This window comes from Sceloporus occidentalis, unplaced genomic scaffold, assembly GCF_023333645.1.
Source record: "Sceloporus occidentalis isolate IW3139 unplaced genomic scaffold, rSceOcc1.0.p SCAF_128, whole genome shotgun sequence".
NCBI lineage: Eukaryota > Metazoa > Chordata > Lepidosauria > Squamata > Phrynosomatidae > Sceloporus > Sceloporus occidentalis.
In genome coordinates this window covers 2,217,754-2,240,388 of record NW_028317108.1, presented here as the reverse complement: position 1 = coordinate 2,240,388, position 22,635 = coordinate 2,217,754, and the positions used below count along the sequence as shown (strand labels likewise).

Sequence of the window (22,635 nt, the reverse complement as noted above, 5' to 3'; positions counted from 1 at the left end):
CTGAATAGCTCGGACCGGCCCGCAAAGAGTGTCCTGGTGACTAGAATCGCTCTGTGCGAGTGGCTCCGTTCACACAGAGCGAATCGCTCTGTGCGAGTGGCTCCGTTCACACAGAGCGAATCGCTCTGTGCGAGTGGCTCCGTTCGCACAGAGCGAACCGCTCTGTGCGAGTGGCTCCGTTCGCACAGAGCGGTTCGCTCTGTGCGAGTGGCTCCTTTCGCACAGAGCGGTTCGCTCTGTGCGAGTGGCTCCATTCGCACAGAGCGATTCGCGGGGGTGGGGGTGGGGTTTCAGGGGATGCAGGGCAGAGTGGGGGTGGGGGGGCAGGCCAGGGTAGGAGACTGAGTGCAGGGCAGAGTGGGGGTGGGAGTGCAGGGCAGAGTGGGGGTGGGGATGCAGGGCAGGGTGTGAGTGTGGGGGCAGGGCAGGAGACTGGGTGCAGGGCAGGGTGGGGGTGCAGGGCAGAGTGTGAGTGTGGGTGCAGGGCAGAGTGGGTGCAGGGTGTGAGTGTGGGGGCAGGGCAGAATGTGGGGGCAGGGCTGGGTGCAGGGCAGAGTTGGAGACTGGGTGCAGGGGCACAGTGCAAAGTGCTGGGTGCAAAGTGCCAGGGCTGGGTGCAAAGTGCCAGGGCTGGGTGCAAAGTTCTGGGTGCAAAGTGCCAGGGCTGGGTGCAGAGTGCTGGGTGCAGAGTGCTGGGTGCAGAGTGCTGGGTGCAGAGTGCTGGGTGCAGAGTGCTGGGTGCAAAGTGCCAGGGCTGGGTGCAAAGTGCCGGGTGCAAAGTGCTGGGTGCAAAGTGCCAGGGCTGGGTGCAAAGTGCTGGGTGCAAAGTGCCAGGGCTGGGTGCAAAGTGCTGGGTGCAAAGTGCTGGGTGAAAAGTGCCAGGGCTGGGGCAAAGTACTGAGTGCTGGGTGCAAAGTGCCAGGGCTGGGGCAAAGTACTGAGTGCTGGGTGCAAAGTGCCAGGGCTGGGTGCAAAGTGCTGGGTGCAAAGTGCCAGGGCTGGGGCAAAGTTTCTTGAACAGTAATAGTCCACCTCTTTTCAGAATGTTTGGGGTTATTTTGTTTCATAAATATTGTGTTTGGGTTTTTGTACTTTGAAAATATTGTTTTTTTATTACATCATAACAAAATAAGAATGTTAATGTAAATTTTAAGTTGTTTTTTTAACATCCAGTTCATTAAATTATTTTAAATAAACAAAAAATTAGCATATTGGTTTTTTTTATCCGATTAATCGATTAATCGAAAAAATAATCGGCCAACTAATCGATTATTAAAATAATCGTTAGTTGCAGCCCTACTGGTGACTCACCAATGAGTCCGGTGTCAGCAACGGGAAGCAGCGAAACTATGCACTCCGAAGCCTTGTTCATTTTGTTCACTTCTGTGCTGTGCTAATAGTTATTCAGGCCTTACTTATTCAAGCACCTCTACCAATGACGTAGGCTTGAATAACTTTATTAAACAGCACATAAGTTAACAAAATGGACAAGGCTTCGGAGTTTGTAGTTTCACTGCTTCCCGATGCTGAGTAAGTGATGCCACTGTAACTTCTGAGTGCCAGGATGCTCATTGCGGACCTTGGGAAACACCGGTTGCTCACCGCGCCGTATTACAGCGCCATTCATTTTCAATGGCGGCCGTATTCTGGCCGCAAATCGGGCGGCTGGAATACGGCCCCATTACGGCAATGTGCATGGAGCCTTCGTATGTTGGTCTGGCCCTCTAAAACCATTCCAATTTCTCATGTGGCCCCATGGGAAAATTAATTGCCCACCCCTGTTCCAGCAGGACAATGACAAGACATGCATCAAAATCAAAAAATGGTTTACGGACTACAAAATCAAGTTCTTACCGTTGCCAGCCGAGTCCCCTGAATTTAACCTCATAGAAAATGGGGGGGTGAAAAGAAGAGTCCACCAGCTCCGATCCCTTGCCATGTATTCTCCAACCTCATCAGGCATTACAGGAAGAGCTGGTATTTTGGCAAAGGGAGGTAGCACAAAAATGTATTTTTTGCATACCTTCACTCTTGCAATGTTTAGGGTTTCTTTCAACCGGCTAGGTACCACAACATACCATTATTATTATTTGTTTTATATAGCACCATCAAATTCCGTAGTGCTGTACAAATGGGTAATATAATATCACACACTATATGGACAAAAGTATTGGGACACCTGACCATTACTTCAACAGGGACTTTTATGGCATTACATTCTAAATATGTAGACATTAATATGTAGTTGGTTCCCCCCTTTGCAGTTATAACAGCTTCCACCATTCTGAAGTATTTCTGTGGGAATTTTTGCTTTTTCCTCCAGTAGTGCATTTGTGAGTTCAGGCACATGTTAGATGAGAAGGCCTGGCAGTTTATCCTAAAGATGTACGATGGGGTTGAGCTCTCTGCAGGCCTGTCAAGTTCTTCCACACCAAACTCATCCAACCATATCTTTATTTTTATTATTTGTTTTATATAGCACCAACGAATTGCGTGGTGCTGTACAATGGGTGGACAGGCAAAACAAGTAGTATGTAACATAACAAATTGACTTACAGAGACAACAGTTGAGGAGGGCCCTGCTCAAACAAGCTTACAATCTGGAGATCTTTATGGATCTTGCTTTGTGTACTGGGGCACAGTCATGCTGGAATTGGAAAGGGCATTCCCCAAACTGTTTCCACAAAGTTGGAAGCATAGCACTGTCAATAATGTTTTGGTATACTGAAGCATTAAGGTTTCCCTTCACTGGAATTAAGGGGCCTAAACACTAAATAACAGCTCCTATACCATTATTACTCTTCCACCAAACCCTTACCCTTGGCACAATGCAGTCAGGCAGGTAATGTTATCCTGGTATCTGCCAAAACAAGACTCTCCCATCAGGCTGCCAAACCGAGCGTGATCCATCACTCCACAGAACACATTTCCACTGCTCCAGAGTCCAGTAGCAGCGTACCTTACAGCACTAAATCCGATTCTTGGAATTGTACTTGGTGATGGGAGGCTTGTATAGAACTACTCAGCCATGGAAACCCAAGCCACGACGCATTAGCAACATTTAGGCACCATGTGCCTCAGCACTCGGTGATCCTGCTCTGTGACTTTGTTGTCTTCTGCTGCTGTTCCTAAACGCTTCCTGTTTCCAATAATACCACTTACAGTTGATTGTAGAATATCTAGCAGGGTTTAAATTTCACAAACTGACTTATTGCAAAGATAGCATACTATCACAGTACCATGGTTCAATTAACTGAGCTCTTAACGCCTTAACATGCATTGACGGGTCAGGCATGTCACGCAAAAACAGTCACTTAACGACCAATGACGTGCCTGACACGTCATTTCATTAAATAAGCTTAGAAAGTGATCTCCAATCACTTTCTTCGCTTAAACGGTGTTGCTGTAATGCCTCACCCCAGGACGCGTTGTGACTCCTCCGGAGAGAGGTGACACAACTGCCACTGCCAGTGATTTTGCTTGCAAGATGGCGGCGCATCCTTTAAAAAAAAAAAAAAAAAAAAAAAAAGTTCGCCAGAGGGTCTCCAGACCCTCTAGAGCAGCGGTCCCCTGCGGGCGGGGTGTTTTGGGTTTGATTCAAGTGCATTACATTTATTGTGCATTTTACTTCTATTATTATTAAATTTAAAATATAACGAAATATATTTGCAACTTCTCTGGTTGTCTTTCCATCCATAAAAAGCACATAAAATTGTCCCCCCCCAGATATGACACTCTGCTCCCACCCAGATATGCTTTATGGTCCCCTGATATGAGACTCTGCTCCCCTAGATATGCAACTCTGCCCCCTGATATGCTTTATGCCGCTCTGTCCCCCAATATGCCACTCTGTCCCCTGATATGCTTTATGCCTGCCTGCAGGGGTATCCTCATCTCTGGCAGCCGGGGGAAGTCTGTGCAATGCGCTCAGATAATCTCCACTGCTGCCGGGGCTTCTATGCTGGTGCCCTGTAAGGTCATGTAACACTGGCGCTCCTTCATAGAAGCCCCGGTGCCGGCAGCAGCAGGGTTGTCTGCATCACAGAAATGTCCACGGCTGCCAGAGAGGAGGATCCAGGTCCCCTGCAGCGCTGCGGGCGTATCCTCACCCTGTTGTTTGCCTGCAGTAGGGCTAAATGAAAAAGATATAAACACCAGCCTAGCGCCCGGAACCGCCGTGCGGCCCAGTTGCTTATAGGCCACAGACCGGTACCGGTCCGTGGCCCGGTGGTTGGGGACCCCTGCTCTAGAGAACTCTGGCTCCACTTGCAGGTTGAATACAGGTACTGCATTCAACCATGCAAGCCAGTAGAGCCCAGCTTTCTAATCACAATGTGATTAGTAAAATATTTACAAAATATGGGGGGGGGAGCTTTAAAAAAAAAAAAAAGTGGTAACGTTTAAAAATAACTATGCATCAGAGGAACCATCCAGTTCCAGCAAAATGTAAAAAAAAAAAAAAAAAAAAAAAATTCCAAAAAGAATAAAAAAAAATAAATTAGTTTATTATTATGAGCAAGTGGTAAAATTAGCGCTGTACAAAATGAATGGTTTGATGGGGTAAATTGGAGTTGCCGGGCTCAAAAGATAGGGCATAGACACAGACTGACCAAAATGGGGGCAGGAGGAATGTGGCCTTTTTAACCCGACAAACCCATGTATTTGGGAGATGTTGCTGAACACACGTTGGGGCGTTGTTTGATAGTGACGTATACCTGGAGCTATAGATTTATACCCGAAGTACAGTTTGTGTGGAAATAAAAAAAAAAAAAATAATTACATCCACAAACTTTGCCAAAGACTGGTGGTACAATCTCATGCATGGAAAGGGTTAAAATACTAGCATTTTAAATACCTTGGTGTGTCTAGTCCTAAATAAGACGTTTTAGCTCCCAAACAACCCGACAATACCCCATGCATGTGGGGTATCACTTTACCCGGGAGATATTGCTGAACACATATCGGGGTCTTGTTTGAAAGTGACATACACCAGGAGCTGTAAATCCATACCTGAAGCGCAATTTTAGTGATTAAAAAAACACAAAATAAATTACCTCAGTTTGACAAAGGGTGGTATAAGTGCATGGAAAGGGTTGAGGTGTCTTGGTGGCTTGATGGGGTAAATTGCATTGGTCAGCTTCAAAGATACCTGAAATAGCACATGGGGCAGAATGACCAGCTATGGGAAAGAAGATGGTTTTAAAATAGCAAAACACTATTTATACTTATTGCCCAATAACTAGCAGAAAAAAGCAAAAAAACATTGGGTATTTTTTATCTATTTAGATTTTTTTGGGGTGAAAGTCAGAAAATGTGTGTGGTTTTTTTGTTTTTTTTTTCCCTTCAATTTTTTATATATATAATATATAATTTAAAAAAAAAAATCAGATATGATCAAAATGGTATGTGAAGAAAGTCCTTGTCCGGAAAAAACAATATAAAACTTGTGTGGGTACACTAAATGAGTGAGAAGAAAATTACATCTAAACACTAGCACCGCAAAAGTGTTAACAGCCTCGGTCCCAAAGGGCACAAAAAGGAAAAAAAAACTGCATGGTACTTAACCCCTTCAGTCCCCTATAGACGTACCGGTACGTCCAAAAAATGCATCCCAGGAATCCCCTATGGGCGTACCGGTACGTCCTGCCCTTCTTGCAGCAGCAGGGACACATCCCTGCCGCTGCACGGGAGATCAGGCTGTCCAGACCACCACCCCCCCCCCCCCTGACAGCAGAAGCCAGCATTGTCACCCGGAAGGTCATCGGAGGACAAGGATATCCTCTGCAGAGTCTGTCCAGACCCTGCAGGGGATATCCTGTCCTTCCATGAGGCACAGATGCTGTGTGATCAGTGCAGGGGGATTGCAGGGAGGAGAGTGAGAAACCATAAGATAAAAAAAAAGTGATTTAAAAAAATCAATCACTAAAATAATACAATAAATAATAATTACAAGCATAAAAATTCTACAAATAATGTACACCTTGTAGTATGTTCCCTATAAGTGCTGGGAAAGTATGGAAAATCTATAAACATTAGGTATTTCTGAAATCAGGACACTGCCCCGCCTAGACTTACCGCCCGTGCTCCATACTCCTTGGTGTCTAGTTGGAGCAGCCGGTGGAGGTATGGGCGATTCAACTAATAGATAATGGCAACGATTTTCATTATTGATTACATCGATTCGTTGTTGCAGCCCTAATATAGTGTGTGTGTGTGTGTGTGTGTATGTATGTGGATATGTGTGTGTAATAAATATACGTAGATATGTGTATGTGTGTATATATATATATATATATATATAAATTAGGCATATTGGTTTATTAACCTATTACATTAGCAAAACTGATTAACTTATGCTCTGCACAGTGAATCTAAAAAGTTTTTCTAATTTTTAATTTTACCAGCTAAAAACGAGAGCCAGCGTTTCAGGTTCATATCTGTTATTTGTTGCTTAAGTGCTAGTTTTATTTTATATAAAACACATTGTATCCATTTCTGCTAGCGCGACTCCATCTCAGAAGTACAGCTCTCGTGGGAACCGTGGGGAGGTAGTGACATCCTATGGTGAAATACAAGGGACAACCTGGAGCGGGGGCAGTGGAAAAAACACCACTGTAGAAATGCTCACTTGCCATGAGGAGCCTCTTACCAAGTCTTACAAGTATATGTTCCAAAAGCTGACAGACATCCGAGAAGGTATGCTTGGGACTATAATGTACTTGGCAGAATAGAACTACACCTGGAAATACAGTGCTTCATAGATTTGTTTTCCTGAAATAACTGGAAAGAAAAAAATATATATGCTGCTCTAATGTAGTAGTTTTTATATACTAGTTTGCCACTTTTTGACAGTTTTGAGGTTCGGCTTCCTCAATGTAAATTTATGCCCTTACTTCTAAACCAATTATTCTCTTACCAATTACCTGATTAACATAAACCAGTTATTTGTAACTTTAGTTGTTTATCATTGTGATAAAAGTTCCTCTTTTAATGTGTTCTACTTGGGATTGTATAGTTGGCACTTTGAGCTATGTCCATGTTTAAAATGTTTGTAGCACTATACCTCTGATGTTAAAATTTGCAGTGTGGTGTTTAAGTATTTTTGTACTAGGTTTATGTTTTTAATTAAAAAAACCAAACACATTTTGGAGACTATAACATTAAGTACCAGGCTGACGGCATTAATGATACTCCACAATCCTATCTAACATCTTATCCTGATTCTAGTTCTAAGCAGTAAAATAGAAGAGCTTGGTGAGTCTCTGAAAAATAATTTCCATATTGAGGAATTTACATCTGTTTCTTTCCCAGCTCAGGTAAGTCGGCCTTTATTTATTCCTACTTACTAACAAACAGCGGTATATCTTAGATCAAAGCAGCAATTTCACCCCTCCTACTTAGTCAAATAATTTGAGTATTGCATGAAATGGACGCAAGTTAAGCTTTAATATCCACCCTTTAATGTCTTGGGTGTAACCAGGTTGTCAAAATATATTCCGATATCTTGTTTTTAGCAGAAGTGTCTGTCTTTTTCTTCAAAAGAAATAAAATGTCCTGTGTTCTGCTTTTACCTAATTATTATTCATCCATCTGAATGGTTACCTTATACATAGATTGGTAACTTTTATGTGTGTAATCTATTAATTTGAGAAATCTTAAGTGTTATCCTTTAAAAGGAGTGATATTGGCTTCCTGCTCTAAGATTTTTGAAGCCATGAAATGTGGCATAAAGACAAGGTAAAATGCTTTGGAAAAGAAAAATAATTAGCCTTCTGGTACTGGCACTCTTAAGTGAGTAAAACATTTTTAACCATATATCATTCAAAAACAATCATTAACTACTTTTCCTAATCATTGTAAAGTAACTTTTATGTTAGAGTGATTAAAAGATGTTTGATTCTAAAGGTAGGCCCTCCTTCATCTAAATCTTAATCTAAATGAATTCATATTTGAGAAGGAACTCCAAAAGGCAGGCAGGTAGAAAAAAGTGGTCAGGCTCGTGTTACCTTCAGTTAAAATAACTCTTATTACCTTTAACAGGAAAATGTGACTGTACTTGGGCAGATTTGCTGTGACAGTAATGGGAAATTAAATTCAAAATCTGTAATCCTTGAGGGGGACCGAGAGCACTCCTCAGGGATGCACGTTCCTGTGGACCTGACAGAACTGAAGGATTATTCATTGTTTCCAGGACAGGTAACACACACGGACTGTTTTGAATATGATTAATGTAACCATGCCTGCAAATAAGGGCACTGGTCTATAAGCCCAAGGATCCTCTGTTGGAGGTGGTGGTAATACATATATCTGATATGGTCCGTTTCAGCTCTGCTTTGTTCTCCCCCAATGTCTGGCAAGGCCCTTGGCCCACCCTTCAATGTAAACTCGCATTCTAAATTTTATTGCATTCATTTATAGACTGTGAGAATCCCTAGCACTGTGACAATAAGTGGCAAAAAACCAAATTAACAATAACATCCAAATTGGCAATATATAAAATGAAAATATAGCAAATATACTGATTAGGAAAGAGAAAGCACACAGTGCAACGGTGAGCGCAATATAATTGGCAACCTTTTTCATACAATGTTACTTTGTTGTTATGAAAATTCTTCATATGTAAATTAAAGTCTGATTTAGTGATTAGTTTTTTTTTTTTAGGAGGACATAAGGGTAAAAACATATTTTTTTTTTTAGAACTGTACATACCCCATGTATATAGGCTTCTTATGATCTGGAAGTTACAGGACACAAAATAGAATATGCCCATTGCCTTTTACCAAACTTGAAATGTTCAGCTTTTATTTTGAAAGGCATATGTGTCATTTGAGGCTGCTTAGCAGCTCAAAACACCCTCTTTGAAGCCCCTAAATAAGACCTGGTGCACCAATTACCTTCAGAAGTCACATAGTTAGAATGCACACAGGTGGACTAGTGTCATTTGATCTGTCACATGATGTCAGTATATATACACCTGTTGAAAGGCCCCAGAGTCTACAACACACCACTTGGCAAGCAGCAACATGAAGACCAAGGAGCTCTTCAAACCCACGTTATAAAATATCCGAAAACTTTGAACATCCCACGGAGCATCCATTATTAAGAAATAGAAAGAATATGGAGCCACAACAAACCTGCCAAGAGAGGACTGCCCTCCAAAACTCGCAGACCGGGCAAGGAGGGCATTAATCAGAGAGGCAGCAGTGAGAGCAAAGATAACTCTGAATGACCTGTAAAGACCCATAGCGGATATTGGAGTACCTGCCCATAGGGACCACTTTAAGCCATACACTCCACAGAGTTGGGATTTATGGACCAGAAAAAAAAACAAAGAAAAAATAAGCAAACAGATTTACTCTTGGCCAAAAGGCATGTGATAGACTCCCCAGATATATGAAAGAAAGTACTCTGGGCAGATGAGACTAAAATTGAGCTTTTTGGCCATCAAGGAAAACACTATGTATGGCACAGTACCTCCCATCACCCTGAGAACACCGTCTTCACAGTGAAGCATGGTGGTGGAAGCATCATGCTGTGGGGGGATGTTTTTCCTCTGACTGGGAAACTGGTTAGGATTGGAGGAATGATTGATGGAGCTAAATACAGGAAAATTCTTGAGGAAACCTGCTTCAGTCTTCCAGAGATTTGAGACTGGGACGTAGGGACAATGACCCTAAGCATACTGCTAAAACAACACATGTGGTTTAAAGGAAACATTTAAATGTCCTGGAATGGCCTAGTCAAAGCCCATACCTCAATCCAATTGAAAATCTGTGGTATGACTTAGTTTGCTGTACACCAGCGGAACTCCTCCAGCTTGAAGGAACTGGACCAGTTTTGCCTTAAAGAATGGGCAAAAATCCCAGTGGCTAGATGTGCCAAGCTAATAGAGACGCACCCCAAGAGACTTTGGGAGGTGAATAGTTATGGATGCTTTTTGGGGGATTTTTTGCCTGATTTCTAGTTTGTGTCCCAAAAAAAAATATTTAGCATCTTCAAAGTGGAAGGCATGTGGTGTAATTCAAATGATGCAAACTCCAAACACATCCATTTTAAGTTTCAGGCTGTAATAAAAAATGCCAAGGGGGTGAATACTTTTGCAAGGCACTGAACTATTCATACTGAATGTTGGACTATACATAAAAATGGTATCAAAAGAAAACTATATCTGTCCTTGTGTGGGTGCACATAGTGTAGAAATGCTGAAAGAAATTACAGGTTTAAGTGCGTAAAACACCCTCATGAGCAATGAAAAGGTTGTATTTTTTCACTGGGTTAGTGGGATGATAGGAATGGTGCCTAGAATAAAATGAGCCTGTGTGATCTGCTATATACTGAATGGTGTACAGATTGCTTTGGTGAGTTAAAAACTCAAATAAGCTGTCTCTTGTGGCTACTAATACCAGGACAAAAGTTGGTACCACCATGTTGGCAGGCACCCAGGTCTGATCATGCTGTGGTGGCCTGACATTTTCATTAGAAGTGACACTAGAGGTGTCTTATAAAGGGTCTTTGTCTGAAGCAGTGTCATCAAATTTCCCAGCTACTTAATACATGATGTTCTGTACCTTCATATTTTTAGGCACAGTTTTTCATAACCACATAGAACGTCATGAAGGTTTTAAGGCGTTAATGTAGTCTTAATTTCCCCTTGCAAATGCTTTAAAAAGATAAATTCTATTTTTGCAAACTTTTTTTTTAATGTTTATACCGGTGGTAAAAAAAAAATAAATATGGTGTGATTTACCATTTAACAGTATCCCATAAAACATTATCCAAACCCTGATGTGGCAAAGCTACTCTGGGATCCTGCTAAGATCATTTCCAGAGTAATAAATGCAGATCTCTTAGTGGTTGCCAATTCTTTAACCCCTTCGCGACCTTTGCCGGTTCAGGACCGTCATAACAAGAAGGTCACTAAATGACCTTTGACGGTCCTGAACCGTCAAAAAATTAAATAAGCTTAGAAAGTGATCAAGGATCACTTTCTTCGCTTAAACGGCCTTGCTGCAATGCCTCGATGTCGAGGCATTCAGCAAGGCCGAGATCGGCATCGGGGGCCATGTCTGGCCCCTCCCCGGGGCGTCAACAGCCGCCATACATTGTATGGCGGCGGACGCCCGTTTTAAAAGCGTTTAAATGATCGATCAGGAGGCATCCAGCGACACCAAACACTTACCTCTGGGTGGGCTGTGACCGCTCCGGAGAGCGGTCACAGCCGCCGCTGCCGGTGATCTTCGCCATCAAGCAAGATGGCGGCGGCCCGGGAAATAAAACAATAAAGACGAAAAAGTTCGCTAGAGGGTCTCCAGACCCTCTAGAGAACTGGCTCCACTTGCTGGTTGAATACAGGTACTGCATTCAACCATGCAAGTCAATGGAGCCCAGCTTTCTAATCACTATGTGATTAGTAAAATATTCAAAAAAATAAATAAAAAAAGTAAAAAAAAATATTTATGCAGTGATGTCACTAGATGAACCATCCAGTACCAGCAAAATGTGTAAAAAAAAAAAATATAAAAAAAGTATTAAAAAAATAAAATAAAATGAAAAAATAAAGTTTATTATTTTGAGCAAGTGCTAAAATTTCTCAAAAATCTCAACAAAGTTGAAAAAAAATAAATAAAATAAAAGCACTTCAAATACCCAAGGGGTGTCTAATATATAAAAAAAATGGCTGATGGGGTAAATTGGAGTGGCCTAGCTCAAAGATAGGGCATAGGTACAGACTGACCAAAATGGAGAAAAAAAGCGCACTTCCCAAATGTGGCATTTTAAATCTGAAACAACCCGACAAACCCATGCATGTGGGGTATCACTGCACTCAGGAGATGTTCCTGAACACACATTGGCGTGTTTGACTGACAGTGGCATATACCAGGACCTGTATATCTATAACTAAAGTACAATTTGTGTGGAAAAAAAAAAAAAATTACTATTACAAAGTTTGACAAAGTGTAGTTCTATAATTGGTGCATGGAAAGGGTTAAAATACCAGCATTTGGAATACCCTGGGGTGTCTAGTTTTCAAAAATATATGGTTTGAATGGGTTAAATTGAGTTAACCGGCTTCAAAGATATTCCAAAGAGGAGAGGGAGGCACAATGACCAAATGACCACCTGAATTACGCATGCCCCAAAAGTAGCCTTTTACCAGCCAAACAATCTGACAAACCCATGCATGTGGGGTATCGCTGTACTCAGGAGATGTTGCTGAACACATATTGGGGTGTTGTTTGACAGTGACATATACCAGCACCTGTATATCTATAACTAAAGTACAATTTGTGTGGAAAAAAAAATAAAAAAAATTACTATTACAAAGTTTGACAAAGTGTAGTTGTATAATTGGTGCATGGAAAGGGTTAAAATAACAGCATTTGGAATACCCTGGGGTGTCTAGTTTTCAAAAATATATGGTTTGAATGGGTTAAATTGAGTTAACCGGCTTCAAAGATGTTCCAAAGAGGAGATGGAGGCAGACTGACCAGATTTGTTAAAAAGGATTTGGAAATCATAAAACGCTGCTTGTACTTATTGCCCTATAACTTACAAAAAACAGCAAAAAAACATAAAAACATTGGGTATTTCTAAACTCAGGACAAGTAGTAGAATCTATTTAGCTAGTTTTTTTACTTGCTTTTTTAGGTGAGTAAAAGATTTTTCAAGTAAAAGTCATAAAATGTGTTTTTTTTTCAATTTTTCACCATGTTTTTTTAATTATTTTTATAGTAAATAAGATGATATGATCAAAATAATGGTATCTGAAGAAAGCCCATCTTGTCCTGAAAAAAAACAATATATAACTTATGTGGGTACACTAAATGGGTGAGGAGAAAATTACAGCTGAACACAAGCACCATAAGGCTAGGTTTCCATTTGGTTTTTTTTTGCTAAAAACGCCTATAAAAACGCCAATAGCGCCACCTGGCGTTTTTTTTGTGAAAAACGGCTGCAGCCAGATGTTAGCTGTAATTCAATAGGAAATCGCAAAATGCCATTTCCACTTGGCGTTTTTCTGTTTGGCGTTTTTTCAGTCCTCTTTGGCGTTTTTCTGCTTTTTTGGGCTCTGTGGCAGTTTTTCAAAACTGCAGCATGTTCACACTCTGGCGTTTTTTGCAAGAAATCTTGGCTTTTTTTCTCCAATAGAAGTCTATGGGAGAGAAAAAACGCCATGAAAAAGCCATGTGGGTTTATTGCCTTGGCGTTTTTTATGGCGTTTTTTCCACAGTTACAATGCAGAGGATGGACCCAGTATCTGTGTGTCCTACGAGAAATAGGCTGAAAACAAACAGTTTCACACAAAACAAAGTCCTGGACTGGTTCATATTGAATTTTACACCATTTGGAACAAACATGCCATTACAAACAAACATACGCGACCGGATCCTGCGTGCCAAAAGCAACAGCAAACAATTTGCACCATCATTTGGGGCCAATCTTCCCAGAGGAGCAGACATTCGGAATAAAGCATGCCTTACAAACCACAGAAAAGAGACAAAAGGGTCTACCAAGTAAATGACATCAGGAGAGGGCAGATACTCGCCATTTATCCTAATCCCTTTTAGCTGGGGGAAACTTCTAACTTGTAAAGGCTGGAAAAACTGCCTAAGGTCAAAAAAAGCAATTTCCACAGAAAGGCTAAAACGCCAGAAAAAACTCCAGAAAAAAACGCCAAAACGCAGGAAAATGCAGTGGCAGTTTTCTTGGCGTTTTTCATCAAGAAAAAAAACGCCGGACAAAAACCCAAGTGGAAACCTAGCCTTAAAGTGTCAAAACAGCCTCGGTCCCACAGGGTACAAAACGAAAAATGAGCCCGGTCCTTAAGGGGTTAACAAATCAAGAGTGAACTTTAATTAAATCAGGACCACTAGGGGAAGTTGGAGAATATATGTGGGCAAAATAAGCAAATGGCAAAAGATCCTAAAGAAAAAAAAAAAAAAAATTGAAGAAGGGTCTTGCGTTGTGCAGATCTAATGGATAAATGAAGATCCATAAGGGACAATGGGGTAATCCAAATGGGAACAGCTAGCGGTAGTAAGGTCTCAAAGACATACAAAATGTCCACTTTAAAATTTGGTCTAATGGCCTTGCAGATTGTCTTAAGTTTAAACGTATGCTTACACTAATAAAATATCTCCAGTGTCGGTATAAATATATGTCAGTTTGAAGTGTATATACGATTGTTTGCGCACATTAAGCTTTTTTATTCATGGTAAGCTTGCAGGTTTACATAATGTTTGTCTGATACAGAGTTTTAAACCCTATGTATCATATCAAGTACTGTGTAAATAACCAAAATATTTTAAGGCTGCGTTAATTTTATTTTGCTTGGACCCTGTACAAAGAGGGACATTTTATGAGATCATATATATATATTATTGCTACCTGTTGTAAAACATTAAACCTTATTTGGACTTCTCAAACACTTGCACAGCTGTATACCGTTCTCATTCACATTTAAATTCACTTGCTATGTTAACCTCTGCAATTTCTGTTCTTTAGGTGGTTGTTATGGAAGGCACTAACGGCACTGGAAGAAAGTTTGTTGCTACAAAACTTTATGAGGTATAGTTATGCCACTGTCCTTTATTGAAAAATCACAACTAATATATTATAGAGAAACAACCTTTCCTGGACACAAACCCCTATCAGGCCTCGGTGTGGTCCCATAGTAAGGATAGCTTTCTCTTTTCCCTCATTGTATTAGCCTCTACCACTTCTGCTGGGTCACTGTTCTGTTTATCTACTACTACATCTGTAAAGTAGATTTTCCTTACATTACCTTTTAAGCCTCTGACCCTCTAGTTTTAGATTATGACCTCTTGTTCCAACATTTCTCCCCCTTTCAAATAAGCTTGCCTCCTCTACTTTGTTGTATCCCTTTAAGGATTTAGGTGTTTCTATTGCATTCCTTAGTCTTCCCTGATAACTTACACTCACTGGCCACTTTATTAGGTCAAGACAACTTGCTGAAGTTCAAATCGAGCATCAGAATGGGGAAGAAAGGGGATTTAAGTGACTTTGAATGTGGCATGGTTGGTGCCAGGCGGACTGGTCTGAGTATTTCAGAAGCTGCTGATCTACTTGGATTTTCACACACAACCATCTCTAGGGTTAACAGAAAATGGTCCGAAAAAGAGAAAATATCCAGTTGTGTGGTCGAAAATGCCTTATTGATGTCAGAGGAGAATGGGCAGACTGGTTTGAGATGACAGACAACAGTAACTCAAATAACCACTCGTGACAACCAAGGTATGCAGAACACCATCTCTGAATGCACAACACGTCAAACCTTGAAGCAGGTGGGCTACAGCAGCAGAAGACCACACTGGGTGCCACTCCTGTCGGCTCCAGTTCGCACAGGCTCACCAAAATTGGACAATTGAAGACTGGAAGAACGTTGCCTGGTCTGATGAGTCTCAATTCCAGCTGCAACATTCAGATGGCAGGGTCAGAATTTTGCGTAAACATGAGAGGATGGATCCATCCTGCCAACAGTTCAGGCTGGTGGTGGTGTAACAGTGTGGGTGTGTTAGTGTCACTGTACCCAAGGCTGGGTACACCTGTTGGAGGGCTGAGGAACCGCCAGTCAGTACCCTCATTACTGCACCATTTGTGCAGTAAAACAACTTTTATTAAAACCACACAGAACTTATATAGATCCTTAATTCTATTAACATTCTTGTTCTCAATGTGCACCGAACCCAACCCCCAATCCCGTCACAAATCCAATCAGTACACAGGCAATGTATCAGGTGAGGGGTTTTAGTGATACAATAGGTTTCCCCCACCTGTGTTATCCCCCTGTAGTGAGGCTGCAGTCTGGGGCTTCAGCCAGGTTACAGGATTGTTCATTTGAAGGGCTGGAGCTGCAGCCACATTCAGTCTCTGGGCCTATTATAAAAGAAAACACCTTATAAAATCTTACCGGGTCACGGTATCAGGAACTGGACACAAAAGTGCTCCATGACCCGGCTAAACACAAAAATATTAGTCTGTTAGCCTGGCGCTGTGACAGGAACATTTTCTTGCCACACTTTGGGCCCCTTAGTACCAATTGAGCATTGTTTAAATGTGACAGCCTACCAAGGTATTGGTGGTGACTATGTCCATCCCTTTATGACCACAGTGTACCCATATTCTGATGGCTACTTCCAGCAGGATAATGCACCATGTCACAAAGCTCGCATCAAACTGGTTTCTTAAACATGACAATGAGTTCACTGTACTCCAATGGCCTCCACAGTCACCAGCTCTTAACCCAACAGAGCACCTTTGAGATGTGGCAACTGCGTGATGCCATCATGTCCATATGGTTCAAAATCTCTAAGTAATGTTTCCAGCACCTTGTACTAGCAAGATGTAACTAATAAAGTGGCCAGTGAGTGTATATCTTGCAAACCATTTATCATTTGTGTAGCCTTCCTCTGAACTCCAGAACTATCCCCAATATCCTAGGTGAGGGACAGTGTATTTAAGTGCATACTCGAATTGTGGCTTTGTTGTAATTGATACATTTTCATTCCCCCAATTTACATTGGTAACATTATTCTTTTGAAGAATATTGCAGACAAACCAATGGTATCTAACTAGCCTGCATTAAAGGGGCATTAATGCCAAGATTAATTTTTTTTAGGCATCAATGAAGCGAACAGTTTTGTTTTACCAGTGCCCTTCATTCAGTTAAATGGTTTTTCAGTTAGAAGCTCCACTAGTTTAATCATCCCTAAAGGTTGTGTTTCTGGGCAGGGGCGTACCTAGAGTATTTGGCACCTGGGGCGGATCCTGTATGTGGCACCCCCCCCCTAAACACTTTAAAACTGCATAGCTGCTATCGTTATATACTGGCACAGACATTGAAGGTGGTACAGCATAACACCTATCACTATATAGTGAGGCAGACGTTGACGGGGGTACAGCATTACACCTATCGTTATATACTGAGGCAGACATTGACGAGGGTACAGCATAACCCCTATCACTATATACTGAGGCAGACATTGACGGGTACAGCATTACACCTATCACTATATACTGAGGCAGACATTGACGGTGGTACAGTGTAATCCCCATCACTATACACTGAGCCAGACATTGACAATAGTGCAGCATAACTCCTATCACTATATACTAAGCCAAACATTGATGTGGTATAGGCCTACCACTTCAGTGTCTGGCTTAGTAGGGATGCACCAAAATGAAAATTCTGGACCGAAACCAAAAATTCAGCATTTACTTGGCCAAAAATGACCCCCCCACACACCATAAAAAACAATCTCACAAAAAAAAACCATATACATTTATAATTATATATATATATATATATATATATATATATATATATATATATATATATATACAGCTATCATGCCCATGCATACCCAGGTTCTAGCATGTACTGGTTGCCTGGGCATGATAGGAGTGTGACTGCTGTTAGCAATTATATATATATATATATATATATATATATATATATATATATATATATATTGTTATTATTATTGTTCACATGTGAACTCAGCACTGGAGGCATAGAATCAGACGTACAAATCTTTGCAGATATACATATACAATGTACGGAAACAGCATTGCAGGTATAGATCAACTAGAAATCACACAAAAACTCAGCAATGAAAGGTATAGATAAAACCCCCTACATTACAGGCATATATCACAGATTGCACACCACAAAGCGGGTGTCCACATTGCCCACAAAGAACCTGACCAGCACCCAAATTACACACACATAGGACGTGCCATCTTTGCCCCCAAACAGCCCAGCATGAGTCAGCATTGTTCCCAAACAGCCGAGTGTACGCCATCTTCCCATAAACACGCTACCTGTGCCATCTTTGTCCCATAAACACCCTGCCTGTACCATTTTTGTGCCATAAACACCCTGCTTATACCATCTTTGCCTTTTTGACAAATCAACTATACACCTATGATTAACACACACACTTTTACAGTCACTCACTAATTCACTTTCATTCACACAATCATTTATTCTTTCACACAAATTATTTACACATATTACATAGTAACATAGTAACATAGTTCATAAGGTTGAAAAAAGACCAAAGTCCATCAAGTTCAACCTATATACATATTGTGTCCCTACTGTGTTGATCCAGACGAAGGCAAAAAAACCCTTATGAAGCAGATGCCAATTGCCCCATACCAGGGGGAAAATTCCTTCCCGACTCCAAATATGGCAATCAGAATAAATCCCTGGATCAACGTTCTGTCCCTATTAATCTAATATCCATAACTTGTAATATTATTGCTTTCAAGAAACACGTCCAGGCTCCTTTTGAACTCTTTTATTGAGTTTACCATAACCACTTCCTCTGGCAGAGAGTTCCATAATCTCACCGCTCTTACTGTAAAGAACCCCCGTCTGTGCTGGTGTAGAAACCTTCTTTCCTCCAACCGTAGAGGATGTCCCCTTGTTATAGATACAGTCCTGGGTATAAATAGGTCCTGGGAGTGATCTCTGTACTGTCCCCTTATATATTTATACAGAGTTATTAAATCCCCCCTAAGCCGTCTTTTTTCCAAACTAAATAACCCTAATTCTGATAATCTTTCTGGGTACTGTAGTCCTCCCATTCCCCTTATTACTCTGGTTGCCCGTCTTTGAACCCTCTCCAGCTCCACTATATCTTTCTTGTACACTGGTGCCCAGTACTGTACACAGTATTCCATGTGTGGTCTGACTAGTGACTTGTACAGTGGTAGAATTATTTCCTTGTCGTGGGCATCTATGCCCCTTTTGATGCACCCCATGATTTTATTTGCCTTAGCAGCAGCTGCCTGACACTGGTCGCTACAGGTAAATTTACTGTTAACTAAAACTCCTAAGTCCTTTTCCATGTCAGTCGTCCCCAGTGTTTTCCCATTTAATACATATTCCCAGCCTGGATTTTTCTTCCCCATGTGCATAACCTTACATTTATCTGTGTTGAACCTCATCTGCCACATCCCAGCCCAAGCCTCCAACCTATGCAGATCCATTTGTAATCGTGCACTGTCCTCTATTGTGTTAACCACGTTACAGAGCTTAGTATCGTCTGCAAAGATTGATACTTTACTATACAATCCCTCTACAAGGTCATTAATAAATATATTAAAAAGAATAGGACCCAAAACTGACCCCTGTGGTACCCCACTAGCAACAGTAACCCACTCAGAGTATGTACCATTAATAACCACCCTCTGTTTCCTATCACTGAGCCAGTTACTTACCCACATACACACATTCTCCCCCAGCCCAGGCATTCTCATTTTACGTACCAGCCTTTTATGTGGCACCGTATCAAATGCTTTGGAAAAATCAAGATATACGACATCCAGCGATTCACCCCGATCCAGTCTTGAGCTCACCTCCTCATAAAAGCTGATCAGGTTAGTTTGACAGGACCGATCCCTTGTAAACCCATGCTGATATGGAGTCATACACTTATTTTCATTGAGATACTCCAAAATAGCATCTCTTAGGAAAACCTCAAACAGTTTACACACAACAGAAGTTAAACTAACAGGCCTATAATTCCCCGGGTCACTTTTTGTCCCCTTTTTGAATATTGGCACAACATTTGCTATGCGCCAGTCCTGGGGAACAGACCCTGTCACTATAGAGTCCTTGAATATTAGAAATAGGGGTCTGTCTATTACATTACTTAACTCCCTTAGAACGCGGGGGTGAATGCCATCTGGACCTGGTGATTTGTCTATTTTGATTTTTTTTTTAGGCGGCACTGCACTTCTTCCTGGGTTAGACAGGCGACATGTACTGGGACAGTTATCTCATCCTGCTATATATTACCTGGCATTTCATTTTCCTCTGTGAATACAGCAGAGAAGAATATATTTAATAGATTAGCTTTTTCCTGATCCCCGTCTATAACTTCTCCCTCATTACTTTTTAAGGGGCCAACGCTTTCATTTTTAACCTTTTTACTATTTATATAGTTAAAGAACATTTTGGGGTTTGTCTTACTCTCTTTGGCAATGAGTCTTTCTGTCTCCACTTTTGCTGCTTTTATCTGATTTTTACATATTTTATTTTTTTCCCGATTAGCTTTTTAGTGCTTCCTCACTGCCTTCCTGTTTTAGTAGCTTAAATGCCTTTTTTTGCCATTTATTACCCCCTTTTTATTTATCCACATTGGTTTTCTCTTGTTCCTGACTCTTTTATTCCCATACGGTATGTACCTTTCACAGTGAGAATTTAAGATATCCTTAAAAATCTCCCATTGAGTGTCTGTACTCTTGTTGAGGACATTTTCCCAATTTACAGTGTTAAGGGCTTCTCTTAGTTGATCAAACTTTGCCTTCCTAAAGTTCATGGTTCTTGTGGCTCCTATAAGAGTTCCCTTATTGAAGGACAAGTTATAATGTATCATATTGTGATCACTATTTCCTAGATGCCCCCTGACCTGCACATTAGTTACTCTGTCAGGTCTGTTGGTTAATATTAAGTCCAGTAGGGCGCCCCCTCTGGTCGGGTCCTGTACTATTTGGGACAGATAATTATCCTTACTTATAGTCAGAAACCGGTTTCCTTTATGAGATTCACAGGTCTCTGTTTCCCAGTTTGTCGGGATAGTTAAAGTCCCCCATAATAACCACCTCATTGTGATTTGCTGCCTTGTTTATTTGCTTTAATAATTGATCTTCTGCTGCTTCCATTATATTTGGTGGCTTATAGCAAACCCCGATCAGTATTTTATTATTTTTCTTTCCATATATTTCTACCCATAATGACTCCACATTATCATTTCCCTCACATATATTCTCCCGCAGTGTGGCCTTTAGGCTGGACTTTACATAAAGGCAAACTCCTCCCCCTTTTTGGTTTTTTTCGATCCTTCCTGAATAGACTATAACCCTGTATGTTAACCGCCCAGTCATAGCTATCATCCAACCATGTCTCTGTTATACCCACTATGTCATAGTTTTCTTCAGACATTATTAACTCCAGTTCGTCAGTTTTATTGGTCAGACTTCTGGCATTAGTAAGCATACAATTTAGAGGTGTATGGTTTTTTTCCCTATGAAGCCTATCCCTATTGACTATTCTAACCCCTCCCTCCGCTCCACCCCCAGGTACATTTATAAGCCCCAGCTTTCTATCTACACTATCTTCCCCTTCTATATTGTAGTTTCCCTCCCCCCCTTTACCTAGTTTAAACACTCCTCCACCCTTCTGGCCATCTTCTCCCCGAGCACAGCTGCACCCTCCCCATTGAGGTGCAGCCCGTCCCTACCGTAGAGCCTGTATCCGACAGAGACGTCGGCCCAGTTCTCCATGAACCCAAACCCCTCCTTCCTACACCAGCTTCTGAGCCACTTGTTTAGCTCCCTACTCTCCCGCTGCCTCTCTGGTGTGGCACATGGTACAGGTAATATTTCAGAAAATACTACCTTGGAGGTCCTTGCCTTAAGCTTGCTACCTAAGTCCCTGAAATCATTTTTAAGGACACTCCGCCTACCTCTCACTTTGTCATTGGTGCCAATGTGCACCATGACTGCTGGGTCTTCTCCAGCCCCCCCAGTAATCTGTCAACCCGATAATAATTGAGTCCCCCACTACCAGCACCTGTTTGGCCTGCCCTGCGCTCCTCCTTCCCTCCTTACTGGAGCAGACACCCCTCTGGTGGTCAGAGGCAGTGACTTGCTGCAGTACTGCTAACTCTGAACTAACATCCCCCTCATCTGCCAACCGGGCAAACTTGTTGGGGTGTGCTAGATCAGGACTAGCCTCCCTGGCGCTTTTCCCCCTACACCGCCTTCTAACTGTAACCCAGCTAGCTGCCCGACTGTCCTGTACCTCCATCCTGCTATCCTCCCCCACCTCTACCCCCGAGAGAGCTTGCTCAGTGAGCAGCAGACTCCTCTCCAAGTTGTCAATAGATCTCAGTGTTGCCAGTTGCTCCTCTAGACTCAGGATTTGTGCTTCCAAATGAGCAACCCGCACACATCTCGCACAGCAATATGCACCCTCGAAGCGCTGATCAAGGATTGCATACATTGAGCAAGATGTACACCTGACCGCATTGTCAAACATGGAGGACATCTTGGCAATGGGGATAGCTCAAATAACTATTGCAGTAAGGTGCAATATATATGGAATCACAAGGATTTATACTTTACCCTCCTTCTTGCTTTTTAACTCCTTCTTTGCTTGTAACTCCTCACTTAGAGATGTCACTTAGGAGATTCGCCCCAGCTCAGGATTCGCTTGTGTGTCCAAGCTAAATGCAACTGCAAAAGCCAAGCAGGCTTTCTCTCTCATTCATTGATGCATTCTCACAAATTCATTAATTCTCTCACTCATTCACACAATTCAACCACACATTAATCCATTCATTTTCTCTCTCATTCTGACTCTTTATTTCAATATTCTTGCTACCCTCCTTTCTCCCTATCTACCCATTCTCACCCCCTTCTGCCCTATCTACCCCTTCTCACTCCCTTCTCCCTATCTACCCACTATCCCCCCGTCTCACTCCCTTCTCCCTATCTACTTACCTTTCAGGAGTCCTGCGGTGGGGGGGGGGGGGTGCAAGGCCTCTGTCTCCCAGCTTTGCCACTGTATGGAACAGTTTAGAGTGATGGGAGTTATGA

The 22,635-nt window shown here is 41.7% G+C and overlaps 1 protein-coding gene across 1 annotated transcript in view; it reads left to right on the top strand.

Annotated features, from left to right (window-relative positions):
* Window positions 1–22,635, top strand: part of LOC149281743 (DNA polymerase alpha subunit B-like) — a 65,659-nt gene that overhangs the window by 29,666 nt on the left and 13,358 nt on the right. Inside the window, exons 6-9 of the mRNA XM_089499061.1 lie at window positions 6,503–6,696; window positions 7,228–7,316; window positions 8,041–8,196; window positions 14,506–14,568. Of these exons, the coding sequence (XP_089355187.1) occupies window positions 6,503–6,696; window positions 7,228–7,316; window positions 8,041–8,196; window positions 14,506–14,568 (502 nt within the window). The remainder of the gene's footprint in view (window positions 1–6,502; window positions 6,697–7,227; window positions 7,317–8,040; window positions 8,197–14,505; window positions 14,569–22,635) is intronic.